The sequence below is a fragment of the Macaca mulatta genome, chromosome 5 (assembly GCF_049350105.2).
Source record: "Macaca mulatta isolate MMU2019108-1 chromosome 5, T2T-MMU8v2.0, whole genome shotgun sequence".
NCBI lineage: Eukaryota > Metazoa > Chordata > Mammalia > Primates > Cercopithecidae > Macaca > Macaca mulatta.
Window position 1 is genome coordinate 122,453,699 of NC_133410.1, and position 18,307 is coordinate 122,472,005.

Below are 18,307 nucleotides of genomic sequence, written 5' to 3' on the forward strand. Positions count from 1 at the left end.
CAATATCAATGACTTATCAACAGTAGCCTGCTTTGTTGTTTCCCATTTGGTATGCAGTATATATAAAATTGAGAGATACTTAAACCATTGCTAGAAATGAGTCTGACATAGTGAAACTGATAGATATATAGAACATCGCTGGAAGTGAATCTATACCGTGATGCAGCTTCCCCAAATTACAATGTTAAAATTATTCTCTCATAAATTTACATTTCAGTAGAAGACTGTTAGATAGCACATCTCTGAACTATAAATCTGATCATATTACATATCATTATCATGCCTTTTGTCTCTAAATTTGGAGGCCCTATCAAGAATATCAAGACTGTCTTGGTTCTCTGACTGTAGCATCATAATAAGATCATTTTATTGACTGACTTCAACTCAGTAGTCAGGAATTAAAAATGAAATATTATTATTATTACTATTAAATGTTACAATATAAGAAGAAGGACAGTTTCTATAACCTTCATATTTAGTACAACTTTTTCTTTTTTACATTACAAGTATGACTCATGGTCATTCTTAGATAAGTACTCTTCTATAACAATCTACATAATGTAAATAATTTCTATATTCCATTTCAACATCCAAAAACATTTATGATTAGCTTCTGAGATTATTATGAAATAACATTTTGTAGCATTACTTGAGTCTATATGATATGTGTAAAACAGTGTATTTCAATTTGCATGGGAAAAATGTTAATTTATTCAGTATCAATATTAGAATACCATCTGTATAAGACAAGTGGGCTATGGAAGCTAATAACTGGCACCATGAACCAGCTGCTAAATTGTCACTTTATTTCTATTGCTCTGTTTAAGCTTTACTACTGTGTCAGTTGAAGACTTTAATCCTTGTTTTGAAGATGAAGAAACTAATATTTATTCTGTTTTCCAGGTTGAATTAACTTAATACTTTCCTCTTAAAAATTTGTTCTTGATTTTTAAAATCATATTAATTTTCTTCTAAGTTTCTTCCAAATTGTTGGTCAGTATTTTGAGTCACTGAGTAGCTAGTTAGAGTGAGTTAGTTATAATATTAATCAAGGTATAACTGTTGTCTATAAATCCTAGGAGGTGTGGAGTACATCTTCGTAAGTGTGAATAGCACTTAGCAGAGTGCTGCTTTGAGATACAAAAGGACTGAAAAAATCTAAAGCTGTACATGTTCCAGAAAGTGGGCAGAATTTAATTTTGCACCAATACAATAAATGATATAAAATTGTTCCTTTAAATCATTTAAAAAATTTAGAGATTTCTTAGTTTAAAAAAAATTTGTTGAAATGTAGTTGCCAAAATCCATGTTTCTAATGAATACTTACCTTATTGCCTCTCTGAATCAAAAACACTGAAATTAGTCTCTCCTAAATTAATAGATTCAAGATTCTAATGCAAAAAGGAAAAAAAAAAAAGAAGTGATCAGAGTCTGTCTGTTCTCTGGGTTATATGCTTGGCAGGACACTGTTTGCCTCATTACTTCACTTCTTAAAACCTTGTTTGTTTCTTCTCTCAGAATGGACTCAACGCTCTCCATCTGGCTGCCAAGGAAGGCCACGTGGGGCTGGTGCAGGAGCTGCTGGGAAGAGGATCCTCTGTGGATTCTGCCACTAAGGTAATATTCATGCTGGTAGAATATTTTTTTCCTTAGAAAAGTGAGAATTATTTAAAGCTTTTCATTTTCATGTATTTTTTTAGACAAGGTCTCTTTCTGTTGCCCAGGCAGTAGTGCAGTGGTACAATCACGGTTCACTGCAACCTCCACCTCCTGGGCTCAAGTTACCCTCCCACCTCAGCTGCCTGAGTAGCTGAGACTATAGGCGTGCACCACCCATGCCCAGTTAATTAAAAAAAATTTTTTTAGTATAGGTGAGGTCTTGCTATGTTGCCTTCCTGGGCTCTAGCGATCCTCCTGCCTCAGCCTCCTAAAGTGCTGGGATTATAGGCGTGAACCGCCACACCTCACCCACTTAAAGCTTCTTTTCCCTCTTGTACATTTCAGAGGTTGGCTAGAATACCAAGATTCTTAACCTGCAGAATTAAAATTAAAACCCTCTCCATTAAACTCTGCAGAGTGAATTGTTTCATTTAAAGACTTATGGGACATGAGTCTGAAAAATCTGTAAACCTGGTTTCTAAAATTTTATCTTTCCCCCTTTGATTTACAAAGAGGATGCGATTCACATAATCCTTTGTAGACAGCAGCACCTGTTTTCCTATGGTTAATTCATTTTTTAAAAAGAAACTGATGTGGGAAATTTCTCTATGGAAATTGAACAAGTAATTTTAAATGTATACATTCAGTTTGGTATGAGACTATGCAGAATCCTTTATACTCTAATAAGAAAAGAGATTTTGGGTCATGGATTGAATTATCAGGGTAATATTAGATTTTATCATCATAATGTGTCTGGTAAGGAAATTGGACTCATTTTTAAAGAAATGCACGGAATGCTTGGTAAACCAGAAACCGTTCCTTGATGCTGCTTTTGCTAAAAAATATTTGAACTTGTCGACGATTCATTTCATAAACAACATACATTTAAAAAACTATCATCAATGGCAACAATCTTTGTCTCTTGAAGGTAAAATTTTATTTGGAAAAATACAGTGCTAATCAGAGCCCAGCCTGCTGACCAAGCCTTGAGTGTGATAATATGGCTGTGGAAGATGCAGAGAGAGAAGTCAGACACTCTGGTCTCTAGATGGGACACTAGTCTTATCTGGAGTAATGAAACAAAAAAAAAGTACAAGAATAAATTAGAAATACGGCCAGTTAACCTGGAATTCCAATGCCTCATGCATAATTGCCAAAATGTGCATTGGTTCTGCTTGTAGTATAGTAAACGGCAATTCTAGCAGAAATTAAAAAACAAAAACAAGCTAACAATTTTTGGCAATTCCACAGAAGTAAACATGTGAATTCACTATATGCAATACATTTCTTACTTTGAACATAAAGAGAGAGTAAACATTTTTATTAACATTTCTCTCTGGCACATCAAATACATTTTAAGGCCGGGCGCGGTGGCTCAAGCCTGTAATCCCAGCACTTTGGGAGGCCGAGACGGGCGGATCACGAGGTCGGGAGATCGAGACCATCCTGGCTAACACGGTGAAACCCCGTCTCTACTAAAAAAATACAAAAAACTAGCCGGGCGCGGTGGCGGGCGCCTGTAGTCCCAGCTACTGGGGAGGCTGAGGCAGGAGAATGGCGTGAACCCGGGAGGCGGAGCTTGCAGTGAGCTGAGATCCGGCCACTGCACTCCAGCCTGGGCGGCAGAGCAAGACTCCGTCTCAAAAAAAAAAAAAAAAAAAAAAAAAAAAAAATACATTTTAAACAAATATTTAAAGGATATCTATTTGAAGCCCAGTTCACTGGCTCACATCTGTAATCCCAGCTACACTGGAGGCTGTAGCGTGAGGAGCACTCACGTGAGCCTGGGAGTTTGAGGCTGCCACTGTACAACCCCACCAACATCTATTATTTTTTGTCTTTTTAGTAATAGCCATTCTGACTGGTATGAGATGGTGTGTAGTTGCCCACGTTAATATAGTGTATTCATTAAGCCAATTATTTTGCTTGCTTAAGTGTTTATTACTATTTTTGTTTTTCCTTTCTTCTAAACTCTATTGATATTTTTAAAATTAGGCTTACTTTTAATCATAGATTAGAATTGTAGAATTTCCCAGAAAAGAATCTCATGTTTTTAAACAGAAAAACACTGAGGCCCCCAAATATTAAGTGAGTGCCTAATGCTCCCACAGTGAGCTGGAGACAGAAAGAGAACTAGAGTCCAAACTTTATGGCACGGAATATACTGGTTTCTTTTTTTTTTTTTCTTTTTGTTATTTATTTTAATCACATCACAGGTATTTTTAATCTCTTGGCTTTTATTTTCACAAAAAGTTTAAATTATTTTTCATTGGTGTTGGTGTTGTGGCTGGTAAATTTCGATGTAGCAAATGGTAGAAAATCATTGGTACTGTTATGATTTATGTAAAATTTATTTTTCTTATTCCCAACATATTCCCAAGTGCCCTAGTAGCTGCAAACACAACTATAAGCCGTTCGTTTCTCTACCACTAAAAATTCCTGGGTTTCTTTGCAAGGTGAAAGAAACTCAATGTTTCAGTAAACTTTCTTTTTAGTTAATATTTCTTTGCAGTAGGATTCTTTAGTTGTTGATTAAATTGCATGAATCTCATGAGATACTGACACATACACACACACCCCCTGCAAATTTTTGATTCATTGAAAACAGTCATTCTGTGTTAACACTAACCAATATTGTGAAAATAGAAAAGGAAGACACTATACGAGGTGGCCAAAAATTTTTTTTTTTTTGATGGTAAAAAATAATCTCTTCATAAGTGGCCTACTATCTTGATAAAATAACAGATTTTAATTGGTTAAAGTGATTAGCGAAGTTGAAAATGCCTGCACATTTTGATTTCTGCAAAGTTCAGAAACCTTGAACATTTTCTATTTTGTTTCTCCAAAACAGAAAGGAAATACCGCTCTTCACATTGCATCTTTGGCTGGACAAGCAGAAGTTGTCAAAGTTCTTGTTAAGGAAGGAGCCAATATTAATGCACAGTCTCAGGTATTCCATCAGATTTTCCCTGATGTACATACATTTAAATTAGAACAGTTTTGTGAAATTGATTTAATGGGTTTAACTAGCTGTTTTACTGATAAATTTATTATAAGTGCTTTGTTATTTATTTTAGCCAAATTATTTTATTAACTTTTATGATGAAGTTTATTTTTTCAACATATAATCTCCCTTTTAATGTAACTTAGCACTTGACAAATGTAAGTCTATCATCGTCTCTAAGTATTTTTCAAAAGAATATAAAGTGCTTTTTTTCAGAATGACAGTGACATCTGAGAAATATGAATTACTCATGCAAGTTTGGTGTTACTCTATAAAAGTATTCTCTTTCCGTAAATTGAAAATATTCTTGAAAGATTTACATTCCAGTGGAAAATCTGCTATAAGGTGGGAATAACACTACTTTGGTCACTTTACACCCCCAATGTGAGCTTTACTAATAATAAATAGGAAATGTATGGTTTTAAAATGAAATTAAGAAAAAAATTACACAATAATTACTTAATCAAAATTATACTATAAGCTTGATCCACCTCCCCTTTTTTTTTCTGGTGGAAAAGGGGAGAAAACGTTGTTTTGCCCAAAACTTTACTCTTGATATCTATTATACCATGTATGCATGTGGGGATTGAGACATATATCTTTATGATAAAATTCATTCTCTCTATTTTTAGGGTTTTCTCTTTTGCCTTTCTGATAACACAGACTATATCATGGAGGGTATTAGCAAAATACGCCAGCTCTGTTCCATCTGTCCTTTGGGATAACCTCACCAGCTTGCCTTTGAAGGCCATTGTGTAGGAATATGTATTAACTATATAGTTCATTCATTCATTACCTAGGCATGGCTCTAGTTCTATAGATGGCACAAGTTCTGGACCTAGAAAATACAAAAGGCAATGGTTAAATCAGCCCTATTTTCTTTGATTTTAATTTTGGGAAAAATCTGTTGAAATTATGATAGATAAGACATTATTTTTATCTTTGTAATATCATGCTATTTTAATTAGTCACATTTTTTTCCTTACAACTAAAACATTCAGTTGGATGCATATCCATGTTTTAACATGTATTGAGAATATGCCTTAGTCTAAAACCCTTACTAGATGAAATTTTTATAATTTGGTACCTTCTGTAAAGAACATCTGTATTTTTATAAAGTATAATGGCATTTTAGGCTTGGAGAGAAAGGTCCCTGCAGAAGCTACTGCTCCACCATAAGTGATTCAAAACTTTTCTTTTTTAAACTTTATTTTGTTTAGATTCAAGGGGTACATGTGCACGTTTGTTACATGGATATATTATGTAATCAAATAGTGAACATTGTACCCAATAGGTAATTTTTCAACCTTCAGTCCCCTATCCCCCTCCCCACTTTTAGAGTCCCTCGTGTCTATTATTTCCATCTTTATGTCCATGTGAACTCATTAGCTCTCACTTCTAAATGAGAACATGCTGTATTTGACTTCCTGTTTCTGAGTTATTTCACGTAGGATAATGGTCCCCAGCTCCATCCATGTTGCTGCAAAGGATGTAATTTCATTCTCTTTTATAGCTGGCTAGTATTCCATGGTGTATATGTACCACATTTTCTTTATCCAGTCAACCATTGATGAATGCCTAGGTTGATTGCATGACTTTGCTACTGTGAATAATGCTGCAATAAACATAAGAGTGCAGGTGTCACATGTTCTCACTCATAGGTGGGAGTTGAACAATGAGAACACATGTACACAAGGCGGGGAACTTCACATGCCAGGACCTGTCGGAGGGTGGGGGCTGGGGGAGGGATAGCATTAGGAGAAATACCTAATGTAGATGACAGGTTGATGGGTGCAGCAAACCACCATGGCACACGTATACCTATGTAACGAACCTGCACGTTGTGCACATGCACCCTAGAACTTAAAGTATAATAATAATAATAAAAAAAGAGTGAAGGTGTCTTTTTGATGTAACGATTTCTTTCCCTTTGGGTAAATACCAAAAGTGGTATTGCTTTGGGTAGTTACCCAAAGCAGTAGTGGGATTGCTGGGTCTAATGGTAGTTCTGTTTTTAGTTTTTTGAGCTATCCCAATGCTGGCAAACCTTTCTTTATATCAAGAGAACATCTTTTTGCTTTAGACAGAGGTTCTCAAACTTTACTCTGCATCATAACCACCTGCATGGTGTGTTGAAACCCATGTTTCTAGGTTCCTAGAGTTTCTGATTCGGTTCTGGAGTGGAACCTGATAATTTTCATTTTTTACAAGTTCTCAGATGATTCTAATGTTACTAGTCCAGGGACCACATTTGTGAACTGCTTTAGCAAACATGAGGGAAAACTGGGTGTAAGATATTGCAGTAAGATTCACAAGGTATAGATTCAACTACATGACTGAATCAATAATGTACTCATAAAGCATGAAAATGAAGGCCTGGTTAAATTCAGTTGTTCACTGGAGGTTCTCCTAACTTTGACAGGAAATTCGCCTACACATCGGTGCTGTTAAAATCTGTGAAGAGCGTATTTTACTTTTCTCAAAATGACGAACATAGTGTTGTTATAAAAGTTGATTAGTAGTAAATGCTGCAAGGTAAATGCTTGTTAAAGCTATGATACCAGTTATTACACAGTAGTTGTTGGAAACATATATACTTCGGAGGCTTTTCAAGGAGAACAAGCTAAAACCATTTAATCATAACTTGCTTTCAGAGTCATTGAGGCTTTTCTTTATAAGACGTAATCATGCCATATTATAACAGATCTTACAAGAAGGGTGGTATCATTATTAAGATGTTAAAATAATCCCATTTGTTATTTATACTATTAGGTCAATTTAAAATTTATATTACAGAGGATTCTGACAAATAGCTTCAAACTGACGTTCATATTGTGCGACGTTTTAGAGTAAGAAAAATTAAAAATTAAATTTTAGAATATTTTTCTAATTGTTTTTCTAAGTCTTTTGATGCGGCCTATGACATTATTTCCTGTATTGAATTTATGTACCCATCATTAATAGTTGAAAAAAATTATTATTACTTAGAATATTTTATAATATAATGATTAAAATTAAAATACATGAAATTATATAAGAGGGTTGATTATTTTGCCCCTGTGTATGAGCCAATCCCAAAACTGATGGTTTCAGGGCCATTGAGGGCTGATTTGAGTTCCTCCACAGATGTTATTTCTCTCAGTACTGTCTTACGTAAGATACAGGGTTCTTTATGTGACAATATCGGGTGTCAAGTGGATGGATGGGAGACATGCTCATGGCAGTTAAACAGTCTTTTCCTTTTGAGAACCAGAAAAAGGACATAGGGATCCTGAATGTACAACATAATGTCTGAATTTTGTATTCAAGTGATACCTTCTTCCACATCTTTCTAAGAACATAATTTAAACCATTGAAATGCAGAATAGTCTGAAATTATAGGAACATTGGCAGCTGCATAGTACTATGCCTTTGGCAAACTTCCGAGTTATTTGGAAACAGACTGCTAAAGTTATTTTTGAATTAGGAAGATAAAAAATTTTCTGAAAAAACCTTCAAGGAATATATTCAGTAAAATTTTTCGAATTATAGGTTATGGGGAAATACACACTTAGAGATTTTTCTGCATTTTGCATATAAACTATGAGATTCATGTGAGCCTTACCTCCACATGACACGGTGCCAATTTTGGTAGAGGGTGTCCTTAGTTCATTAAGAGTTCCAGAACACCAGCTGGATCAACTTCAGTACTTTAAATGATATAGTACAATTGATTTAGTAACAATGAACATTTTTCTAAATGTTTTTCTAAGCCTTTGATAAGGCCTATGACATTATTTCCTGTATTGAATTTATGTGCCCATCATTAATAGTTGAAAAAATTATTAGTTGAAATAATTAGTTGAAATAGTTGAAAAAATTATTTTGGTTTCTTTGTTCAGCAGTGGTATCAATGTGGCCCCTGCTGAGCCAGTTCTTGGTGTGATTTTAAGTATTGCGCCTGACCATGTAGCTCTCTGGCTTGGTTCTGTGGTGTCCTGGATTCAGTGACATGGAGGTCTCATTCATGGTGCCAGAATTATGGAGTTAGAAGTCAGATTATAGAGTTGAGGAATGTTATTTGCTTTGAAGATGATTGTTTGCTTTCTGAAAACACAGTCACTTGCAGAAAATCTTTAGTAGGCATCTCACCCTCTAAATAATCCCACATAAGTGATGTAGGGGTGATTTCCATTTAAGCTGTATGGGACATTTATTTGATCACTTTTATAACCTGCAAGTCTGTTAGACTCAGAGACATGACTTTAAAAAAATTGTTCAAATTCTATATTGTTATCAAAGAAACTCTACTTAGAAAATTTTTTAAAAGTATTCTTAGAATCATGAGTTTCTTTAAATACTTGTAGCACTCTTTGTTGACATTTTGCCTATTGATATTTACCTATCTCTGATTGCAAAAAAAAAAAAAAAAAAAAAAAAATACATCTATAATTTCTCCAAGCTGGTAAACTTCTTGGGAGCAGATAATTTTTTCTCACACTTCTTTATAGTTTCAGGATTTTGCATAATACCTTGCACATATATGATTGGAGGATGAAAATATGCATGTATACTCTTTATGTATAAATCTTAGCTTTGTTGTGTATTCCAATCACACTGAACAGTAGACAATAATATTAATAATAATACAGGTAATAACATTGACTGCCAGGCATTGTCTCTAGTGTGTTGTGTACATTATCTCTTTTGATCTTCCTTTACTTTATCATTATTGATGACAAATGGAGACTCAGGTGGCTCATTTACTTGCCCATAATCTTCATCCCCAGGCAACACTGGTTCTCATAGTTCCCATAACAGTTCTACCTTCTCTACAGATCTCAAAGAATAATTTTTAAAATTCATTTTTCTTCTAGCCCAGAGCCTACTCAGGTCCAAATAAGCTGATTTTCTTAAAGTAGAATCTATGTAAAAGGTTTAAGATGGAATTTCTCACTTAATATTTTTTATGAACTATAAATACCTTGCAAAATGTTCAAAAAATGAAAAATATTCTGCTGTTACCACCAAGGAAATCTGCCTTTAGGATTTCCCCATTATTATTTTCTCTACAAAAAAATGTAATTTTTAGTTCTCATGTAAGATAATTTTTTCTTTAGTTACTAATTATGAATATGTTCTCTAAATGTAAAATCATTAATCAGAAGGAGCACGCTAATAAGGCAAAATTGTCTTAAAATATCTGTTTTTTATTATTACAAAGGAAATTGGTTTATATAATGTGTATTGTTACATGATAAAGAGAAGAAAAGGCAAACTGGATCCTGGACTAGACACCATCATCAAACATGAGAAGCTAAGCAAAATTTTGGAGAATGGGTATGGTAAATTTCCTATTCATTTAGGAAAATGTGGCTTTTTTTTAGAAGAAGGGAAGGACTAGAAGTTCTCACGAGGCTCCTCAAGAAGTTTGTGTCTGGGGCAGTCAGTCTGCATTGGAGAAATTTCATTGTCACCAAACTACAGCCCAGTAATAATATCTTGCATTCAGACCCTTAATGTTAAATTGTATTTTTATTTATTTAATCTCATTTATAATTATGTGAATCAGCAATGAATAGTCTCATTTTGGACATAGAAAAATTTGAGGCACAGGTAGGAAAAACAACGTCTCATAACAGTTAGTGATGGAGCCACAAACCTATGGTCATTGGTACGGACACCTTCCTTCAAATAATCCTAGGTATACCTCAGTCTTTCCCACTAAATTACTTTAACTAGGGAAGTCCAAAACCCTGCTTCTCTAGGCACTTAGATGCTGTTATAACTAAGAGCCTTCCGCAAAGCTGGGCAACTAGTGAGTAAAGAGAGTCAGGTGTACTGGGAGGGTGTATCCATAATCTGGGCTTCATTCAACCATCCACCTCTTAGACTGTTCTTCAATCAAACAAAATTTTTAACATGTGTAAGACTTAAATATAATTTCTGAAACTGTTTGGTGATTTCCTTTTCAATTCATTTTTCTTATCTGTCTCTACATTCTTCTACTTGTTCTTGGAATTTCTTGTTTCCGTCTTCTCATAAGGACTCTAGAAACAGATATTTTTCATTTTCATCTTATTTTAATGTCAAGTGAGTTCAAATAAGATGTTCTCACTTGACATTTTTGATATCATATCTTATGAAAATTTATTTCTATTTTTATTGGTTATTTTTGCCTGTTTTGTGATTAATACTCTTTGTTTTTTCAATCCTGAAAATATTGTTTCAAAAGAAGGCTTTCCTATTTATAACTCGAGCATGATTATATGATTATTTTATTAGCTTTTGTATTTCTACAGACCACGACTATTAATGCCAGTTGTAAGATTATATCACCATTGGTTATACCCCCAGATTTATGGGGGTGCATACACCCACTATATGCAATGATAAATGTCTTTTCAGGTGTGGCTACCAAGAGTTTTTTCTTCATTGGCCCTAACCCATTGTCACAGATAATGGAATTGAACTGTGAAGAGGAAGGAAGCCCACACAGTTGGCCAGCATGCCCATTACCTTGAATTGCTTCCATATGGTCGTAGAGCCATCCTTGGCTCTGAAAGCAAAAGCTTGTAATGGAACATTCTATTCTGTGACATATGCACAGAGACACACACATACACAGATGCACACATATGCACACACACACATACACACACAGTGTATAAAATAGGATCCATAGTCACAGATTTTTTAAAACAGGTTTTAGTTTCAGGGTTTTCCCCCCAAAATATATGCATATGGTTCTTTCTTTCTCTTTTTTAAAAATTTAATTTAATTTAAAGTTCCAGCATACATGTGCAGAACGTGCAGGTTTGTTACATAGGTGAACGTGTGCCATGGTGGTTCGCTGCACCTATTAACCCATCACCTAGGTATTAAACCCAAAATGCATCAGCTAGTTTTCCTGATGCTCTCTCTCCCCCTGCTCCCTGACAGGCCCCAGTGTGTGTTGTTCCCCTCCCTGTGTCCACGCGTTCTCATTGTTCAGCTCTCACTTATAAGTGGGAATATGTGGTGTTTAGTTTTCTATTCATGTGTTAATTTGCTGAGGATAATAGCTTCCAGCTCCGTCCACGTTCCTGCATGGAACATGATCTTATTCCTTTTTATGGCTGCATAGTATTCCATGGCGTATCTTTCTTAATAAGCGTCTTGTCTTTTTCCATTGGGAGTATTACTATCTGTAATACAAATCCTTTGAAGTTCAGATGAAAGCAGGTACTTGCATTTGACAAGGGATAAAAAAGAAGTCAGGACACTTGTGTTTTTGACTCTGAAAATCAGGCCACTGGGTAATTACAAATTTGCAGAGGCATCTGTGCTCCTCAGCACTCCAAGTTAAAGGAAATATGTTTTTTCCAGTTCTCTATTCCTCAATATGCTTGGGAAAAAGATGAGAATTGATGTCTTTAAAATTTTGCCCAGGCTGGGTGCGGTGGCTCACGCCTGTAATCCCAGCGCTTTGGGAGATCAAGGTGGGCGGATCACTTGAGGTCGGGAGTTCGAAACCAGCTTGACCAACATGGTGAAACTGAATCTCTACTAAAAATACAAAAATTAGCTGGGCTTGGTGGTGGGTGCCTGTAACCCCAGTTACTCAGGAGGCTGAGGCAGGGGAATCACTTGAAGCTGGGAGGCGGAGGTTGCAATGAGCCGAGATCGCTCCACTGCACCCCAGCCTGGGATACAGAATGAGACTCCATCTCAAAAAAAAAATTGCCAAGAAAGACATTACTATTCCCTATTCCAGTAGAACTCCAACATTAAAATTACTACTCTACAAAGCGCATGCACACACACACACACACACACACACACACACACATTCTCACACATCCTAAAAGACAATATTTTCATTTATAATAAAGTGATTTTTTAACTTTTGAAATAAAATTAATACAATTATGTTTTGCCTTTATGCTCATTTTCTTGGGTCAGATTGTATGGAAAGGCTGAATCCTGATTGTCATTTTGTTCTGAAATTTGAATGAATAATAGAAGACATCATCACATCTAAAATCTTTGGTAGATGTTTCATTTACTTATCACTACACAGGCCTATCCAAGTTCAATGTTATTGCATTTTAAAAGAACTAAATTTGTAGTCAGTTAAGACTTGTAGGGAGAAAAGTAAATAGTCTCCAAGTTCTGTTAATAGAAATAGACTTCAAATTTTAGATAAGAGTTACTTCTTTTTCTCCCCTTCTGAGTTAAAATGAAGGATAAGCTACTCAAGTAGTAAATGGTTAAAATAGTACTGTAGCATTCTGCCTGTTACCTCGAACCTTACAGCATTAATGTGTATGTTCCACAACAACTAAGATGTTAGGTGAAACCATCAGGAACCAAAATGATAATCCTTTGAGGCAAGGATCACAAAGCCAAAAAAAAAAAAATAATAATAAAAACTTGACACTAATTAAAACTTTCCAGTAGAAACTGATTGGAAGTAATTCACACACTCACACACTCAGCAAGTATTTGAGCATCCAGTGTGTGCCCTCGAACATTTGCTAAGCCTACAATGATGAGGTGGGCAGGGGGCATGGGGAAGAAGACCTAGGAAGTGGTAACTGAACTACTTTTATAAAAGAAAGTGTTAATGCACACATCAGGGGTCGGGGGATGAAATGTGCTATGGTCAAATGCAATCATACATGCAAGAACCTAAAAGAAATGGGCTATCTGGAAGCTGAAACATCCAGGGGAAATGCAGTGTATGAAATGAAGCCTGAGGAAGAAAGTCAGATCCTGCAAGACTTTATGAGCCATATTAAGGTTTTCCTTCTAAGACATGTATCCTAATCCCAATGTGAGGCTGGCTTGGGGGTGGAACAAGCTCAGGATTCTGTTTTGGATTCTGAAAACATCACCCTGGTGCAGCTTGAAGAACAAATTGAAGGGAGTCAGGGGCAATGCAAAGCAAATCATTTGGAGACCGTTGTCATGATCTACTCCGTATAAGAGGCGATGTTAGCTTGGAATGAATGATGGAGAAAAGGGGACTGTTGCAAGACTGATTAAGGATCAGTTTCAGAGCACTTGATGATGATGGCCTTTGGAGGTAAGGAAGAGGATAATGTCAAGGAAGAGGATAATGTCAAGGGATCTCTCCCTTGCCTAACAGTATAGATGGTAATGCAACACTATAATATAAAACAGTGGATAAAGACAAAGATTTCTCTGTTTATTTTATTTTTTTGAGATGGAATCTCACTTTGTCACCCAGTTGGAGTGCAGTGGCATGATAATAGCTCACTGCAGCTTCAAACTCCCAGCCCTCCCACCTCAGCTTTCTGAGTAGCTAGGACTGCAAACATGCGCCAACATGCTGAACTAATTTTTAAATGTTTTATGGAGACAGGGTCTTGCTATCTTGCCCAGACTGGTCTTGAACTCCTGGGTTCAAGCAATCCTTCCATCTCCACCTCCCAAAGTGCTGGGATTATAGGCATGAGCCACTTTGTTTCTGGTTTTGTTTTTGGTTTGGTGAGGAGAGTAAGAGATCATGAATGCCATTTGAACTGCTTGTTATACATTCCTAAAGGAAATCTAAGTGGTTATTACATCATTTGATGTAAGTGGTTATTAAAGCAGTGGACTTGAATGAGACTGCCAGAGCAGTGAAGCCAGTGAAGGGGCAAAGGGTATACTTCCCCTTCATCCTCTGAAGACTGGCTAAAAATCAACTAACAGAAAGGCAGGTTAATAGGAGAAAAGGAATACAAGTGTATTAATGTACACGGGAGCCATACAAAACTATAACAACTCAAATAAATGGCCAGATGATTGATACTTTTGTACCATTTTGAGAATACAGAAAGAATAGCGGCCTGGAGCATGGCAAAACAAGTTATGGGAGGGAGAGAAGACGAGGTCTGGCTAGCAAAGGAGGTCTTGTTATACAGATGAAACTTCACCAGTAGTAGTAGCCCTTGGAGAAAATAGATGGTGATTGTTTCTCTCAGACCTTTGAAGGTGGCAGACACTCAGTTCACTTTTTCTAGATCCGGACAAGGGAGGGCCTGCAGAGAAAGCCTGGCTGCATCAATGCAGATTCTCTACAGTTGCAAATCTAGCCCCTTTGCAGGGCTACTTCTTTTTGCAGGCCCTCTGAATGGCCATCTCAAAATATGTCAAAGAAGAATATTTGTTATCGAACCAAACTGGGGCCCACTCACCCTGTACAGTAATGCCAGACATCCACACTGAGGTTTGCAGTGGGAGAAAGGAAAGTGTTTATTGGCAGGGTGCCTAGCAAGGAGGATCAGGCAGCTCATGCTTAAATCCTGACCTCCCTGATGGCTTGCAGGTAAGGATTTTTAAAGGCAGTGGTAAATTTCAGAAAGCAGAAGTTACAGGCAAAACTGTAAATCAAAACATGGGGGTTCCACATTGGTTTTGGCCTAAAAGGTCAGGGTATCTTGAAGCGGGGGACTTATAGGTAATAGATTTTCTAATTTGCAGTTGGGTAAGGAAGAGAAGCTTTGTTTAAAAATGTCGGGTCAGTAGAAAAGAATGTTAACCTGGGTTCATGGGTGTGACTTTTTTCAGGCCCCTCAGGAGGAAATGTAAAACAAAGGATGTTGGCCAGAGTTCAGTCCCCCATTCTCCTTTACTGGGGGCTTCTGTGCCAGCAGGTTTATTTGGTGTGGGTCTGGGTTTCTGAGAAAGGAACTCAGAGACATATGTTAAGATGTTAGCTTTTGTGCCTATAGGAGCACCAAACATCTCATGATTCTAGCTTCCTTGGCTGCTATTACGTTCTTGCTCATCAGGTTTCTTATTTACTTCTCAGGGCTAGCTAGTGCCTGGAATTTCCCTTGAAGGAACTCAAGATTGTCCTTTATTTCTATGCTTAGGGGGCCTGCAGGTCCCTAAGAAGGGGTCCCTGCTCTGTCTCATATTTTGGGGATAAAATATTTTGGTTTCCTTTACCAGCAAGAGATAGAAGAGGGTTTATGTTTTAGGGACAATTTTCACATTGAAGAAAATAAGATGAAGAAAATTTGAGGCATATGTTCAAAAAACTGAAAAAATTGTAATAATTGACCAGAGGACTTAGGGTCCTTAGCATAAAATGAGTAAAAAATAGCAGGCTTGGAAGAATTAAAATGAGAGCTAATCAAGTCCAGTGATATCAGCATTTGATTTAAACCTGGACTGTCTTCAGTTTAGCAATGGTTAGCAGCAAGAATCCAGAGTCAGATAAACTAGATTTAAATCCTGCTTCCATCACTCACTAGCCTTGTGACCTTGGACAAGTTACTTCCCATTTCTGTGCTTCAATCTGCTTATCTGTAAAACAGGTAAGGAATAATTACAGTACATAAAACTGAGTTTTTGTGAGGGTTGAAAGAAATTATTATGTAAAGCGCTTAACACAGTCCTTAGCACATAGGGGCACTCTACGTTAGTTGCTGTTGTTACATTTATTATTTTCATTGTTAGCTTCATGAGCATGGGAAGGCTATTATACTACCTTTGTGGGAAGCACGGGATCAGTTTTTGTTGATTCTTTAGGTCCTGAATTACTTTCCCTCCCTATTTATTAGATGTGTTGATTCTAAGGAATAAGAGGACAAGGAAATCTAAATTTCATTCAAATAATTCAAATCTAAATTTACATTTAAATAAAGAATATTGCATTCAAATAAAGAATATCAGAAAGAAGCAGAGGAGAGCAGTAGAAATAAGTATTGCTCAACAAAATCTATAAGGACTGTTGATAGAAGCCTGGTAACTTAACTGATGGAGAAGAGAGATGAAGAATAAACCAAATTCTATACATTGAACTGTATCAAGATAGTCAGATCAGAGATTTGAAACTTCTATTCACAGCCAATTATAATCTGCCAGACTAGGAAGGGATTCTTGCATCAATGTGAGCACAATGTATCGAGCTAATGATAATTTGTGCATCATTCTTGTTCATAACTCACTAACATTTGACAATTGGACCAGGTGCAAAGGCTTGAGAGGTGACAGCTCTTTTTCTTCTTTCTCGTAATGTGCCATTGATTGCATTTTGGAGTAAGGCTCCACAGACAACATCATCTAAGATGGATGTTTTGGTGTTCTTCCTATTTTCCGAAGTTTTTTAAGAAAGATCTCAACCTTCTAGGTTAGCATTGTGTGTTGTGTAGAAGCAATAAAATGTAGACAGTGTTTTAACTATTTTGAAGATAACTTTTCCATAAATAAATGCAAATATTTTGCTTTACTTGGAGAGTGTGGGCCTCTTGCATTCTTCACATATTATACTCTTAACTAAATCACTTCAGTGTATAACTGGAAGGGGCTATTGCAGACATTGTGTCCATAACACTTATTACAGGAATTTGAAATTCACAGGGTCACGTGTCTCATCCAAATTCATGTCTTCTGATATCTGGCTAAATACTCCATATGTTTTAAATATATGTCTGTCTGTCTGTCTATCTATCTATCTATCTATCTATCTATCTATCTATCTATCTATCTATCATCTGTCTGTCTTAACTTCACAAGTAACATGAATATATTCTATTTTAAGCAATCAAAACAATGCAAAAGTATACAGAGAACAAACCTAATTCTCCATTCCCAACTTTCAAGTACGATGGCCTTTCTCAGAAGTATTTTTTTGTTCATTTCTACCCAGTTAAATTCTCTTTATACTATATTATCATGCTTTATAAACAATTACATCTTTATTGTTCCTTAATGGAGTTATCCAGTTATATATGTCTAAAATCCTGAAAAGCATGAGTGAATTTATTGACAATATTTTATTATAGCTTAATACATAATTTGCATAAATGTCAGCATTGCTTTCTTCATTTTATGCAGAGGAAACTGAGGGTTTAGGTAACTACCTATGTACCAAAAGTGATTTGATTTAAACCCCCAAAATTTGATTAATTACATAATCCTTCTTGAAAGATGAAAATTGGAATCTGTATTATATCTTATTTTTTTCAAAGTTTTCGTACTTGGTGCAATTACTAATAACTTTTTTTCAGATATTATTCTTTAGTATTTATTTCCTTTCTTAATTGAGAAGATCTGCAAAGCCCAAGAATTGACTAAACATGGTAAATAAAAATTTGTATGCATGTACAATACAGTTCACTATAGCTATTAATACCTATTTATGTGTAATAATTGGAATCCTCTGGTTATTCCTACTCTTTATTTCTACTCTTAAAGCTATGAAGAAGAAGTTCTTAAGACTTTGAAATGGCCAGCGATCTCTTTTGACATTGCTAGGCAGCATAGTAAAATGGATAAGAACGCAAATTCTGATGCTAGGTGGTCAAATCCCAGAGGTCAAATTTCAGCTCTTCTGCTTTCAACTCATGTAAATGTGTCTTAGAGTTCTCATCTCTGATAGGGGGATCATAATAACAGTACCTTCAGCAAACAGTTGTGAGATTAATTCATGTTCGGCATTTAGAACAATGCCTGGCAATTTTTTTTTTTTAAATTATACTTTAAGTTCTAGGGTAGATGTGTACAACATGCAGGTTTGTTACATATGTATACATGTGCCATGTTGGTGTGCTGCACCCATCAACTCGTCAGCACCCATCAACTCATCATTTACATCAGGTATAACTCCCAATGCCATCCTTCCCCCCACCCCCCTCCCCATAATAGGCCCCGGTGTGTGATGTT

General features: G+C 36.0%; 1 protein-coding gene across 44 annotated transcripts in view; it reads left to right on the forward strand.

Moving 5' to 3' along the window:
• The window catches only part of ANK2 (ankyrin 2), a 695,731-nt gene that overhangs the window by 504,607 nt on the left and 172,817 nt on the right, over positions 1–18,307 (forward strand). For all 44 annotated transcript variants that reach the window (XM_078002190.1, XM_015139094.3, XM_078002174.1 and 41 more), the window contains 2 exons: positions 1,519–1,617; positions 4,511–4,609. In XM_078002190.1, coding sequence (XP_077858316.1) covers positions 1,519–1,617; positions 4,511–4,609 — 198 coding nt within the window. The remainder of the gene's footprint in view (positions 1–1,518; positions 1,618–4,510; positions 4,610–18,307) is intronic.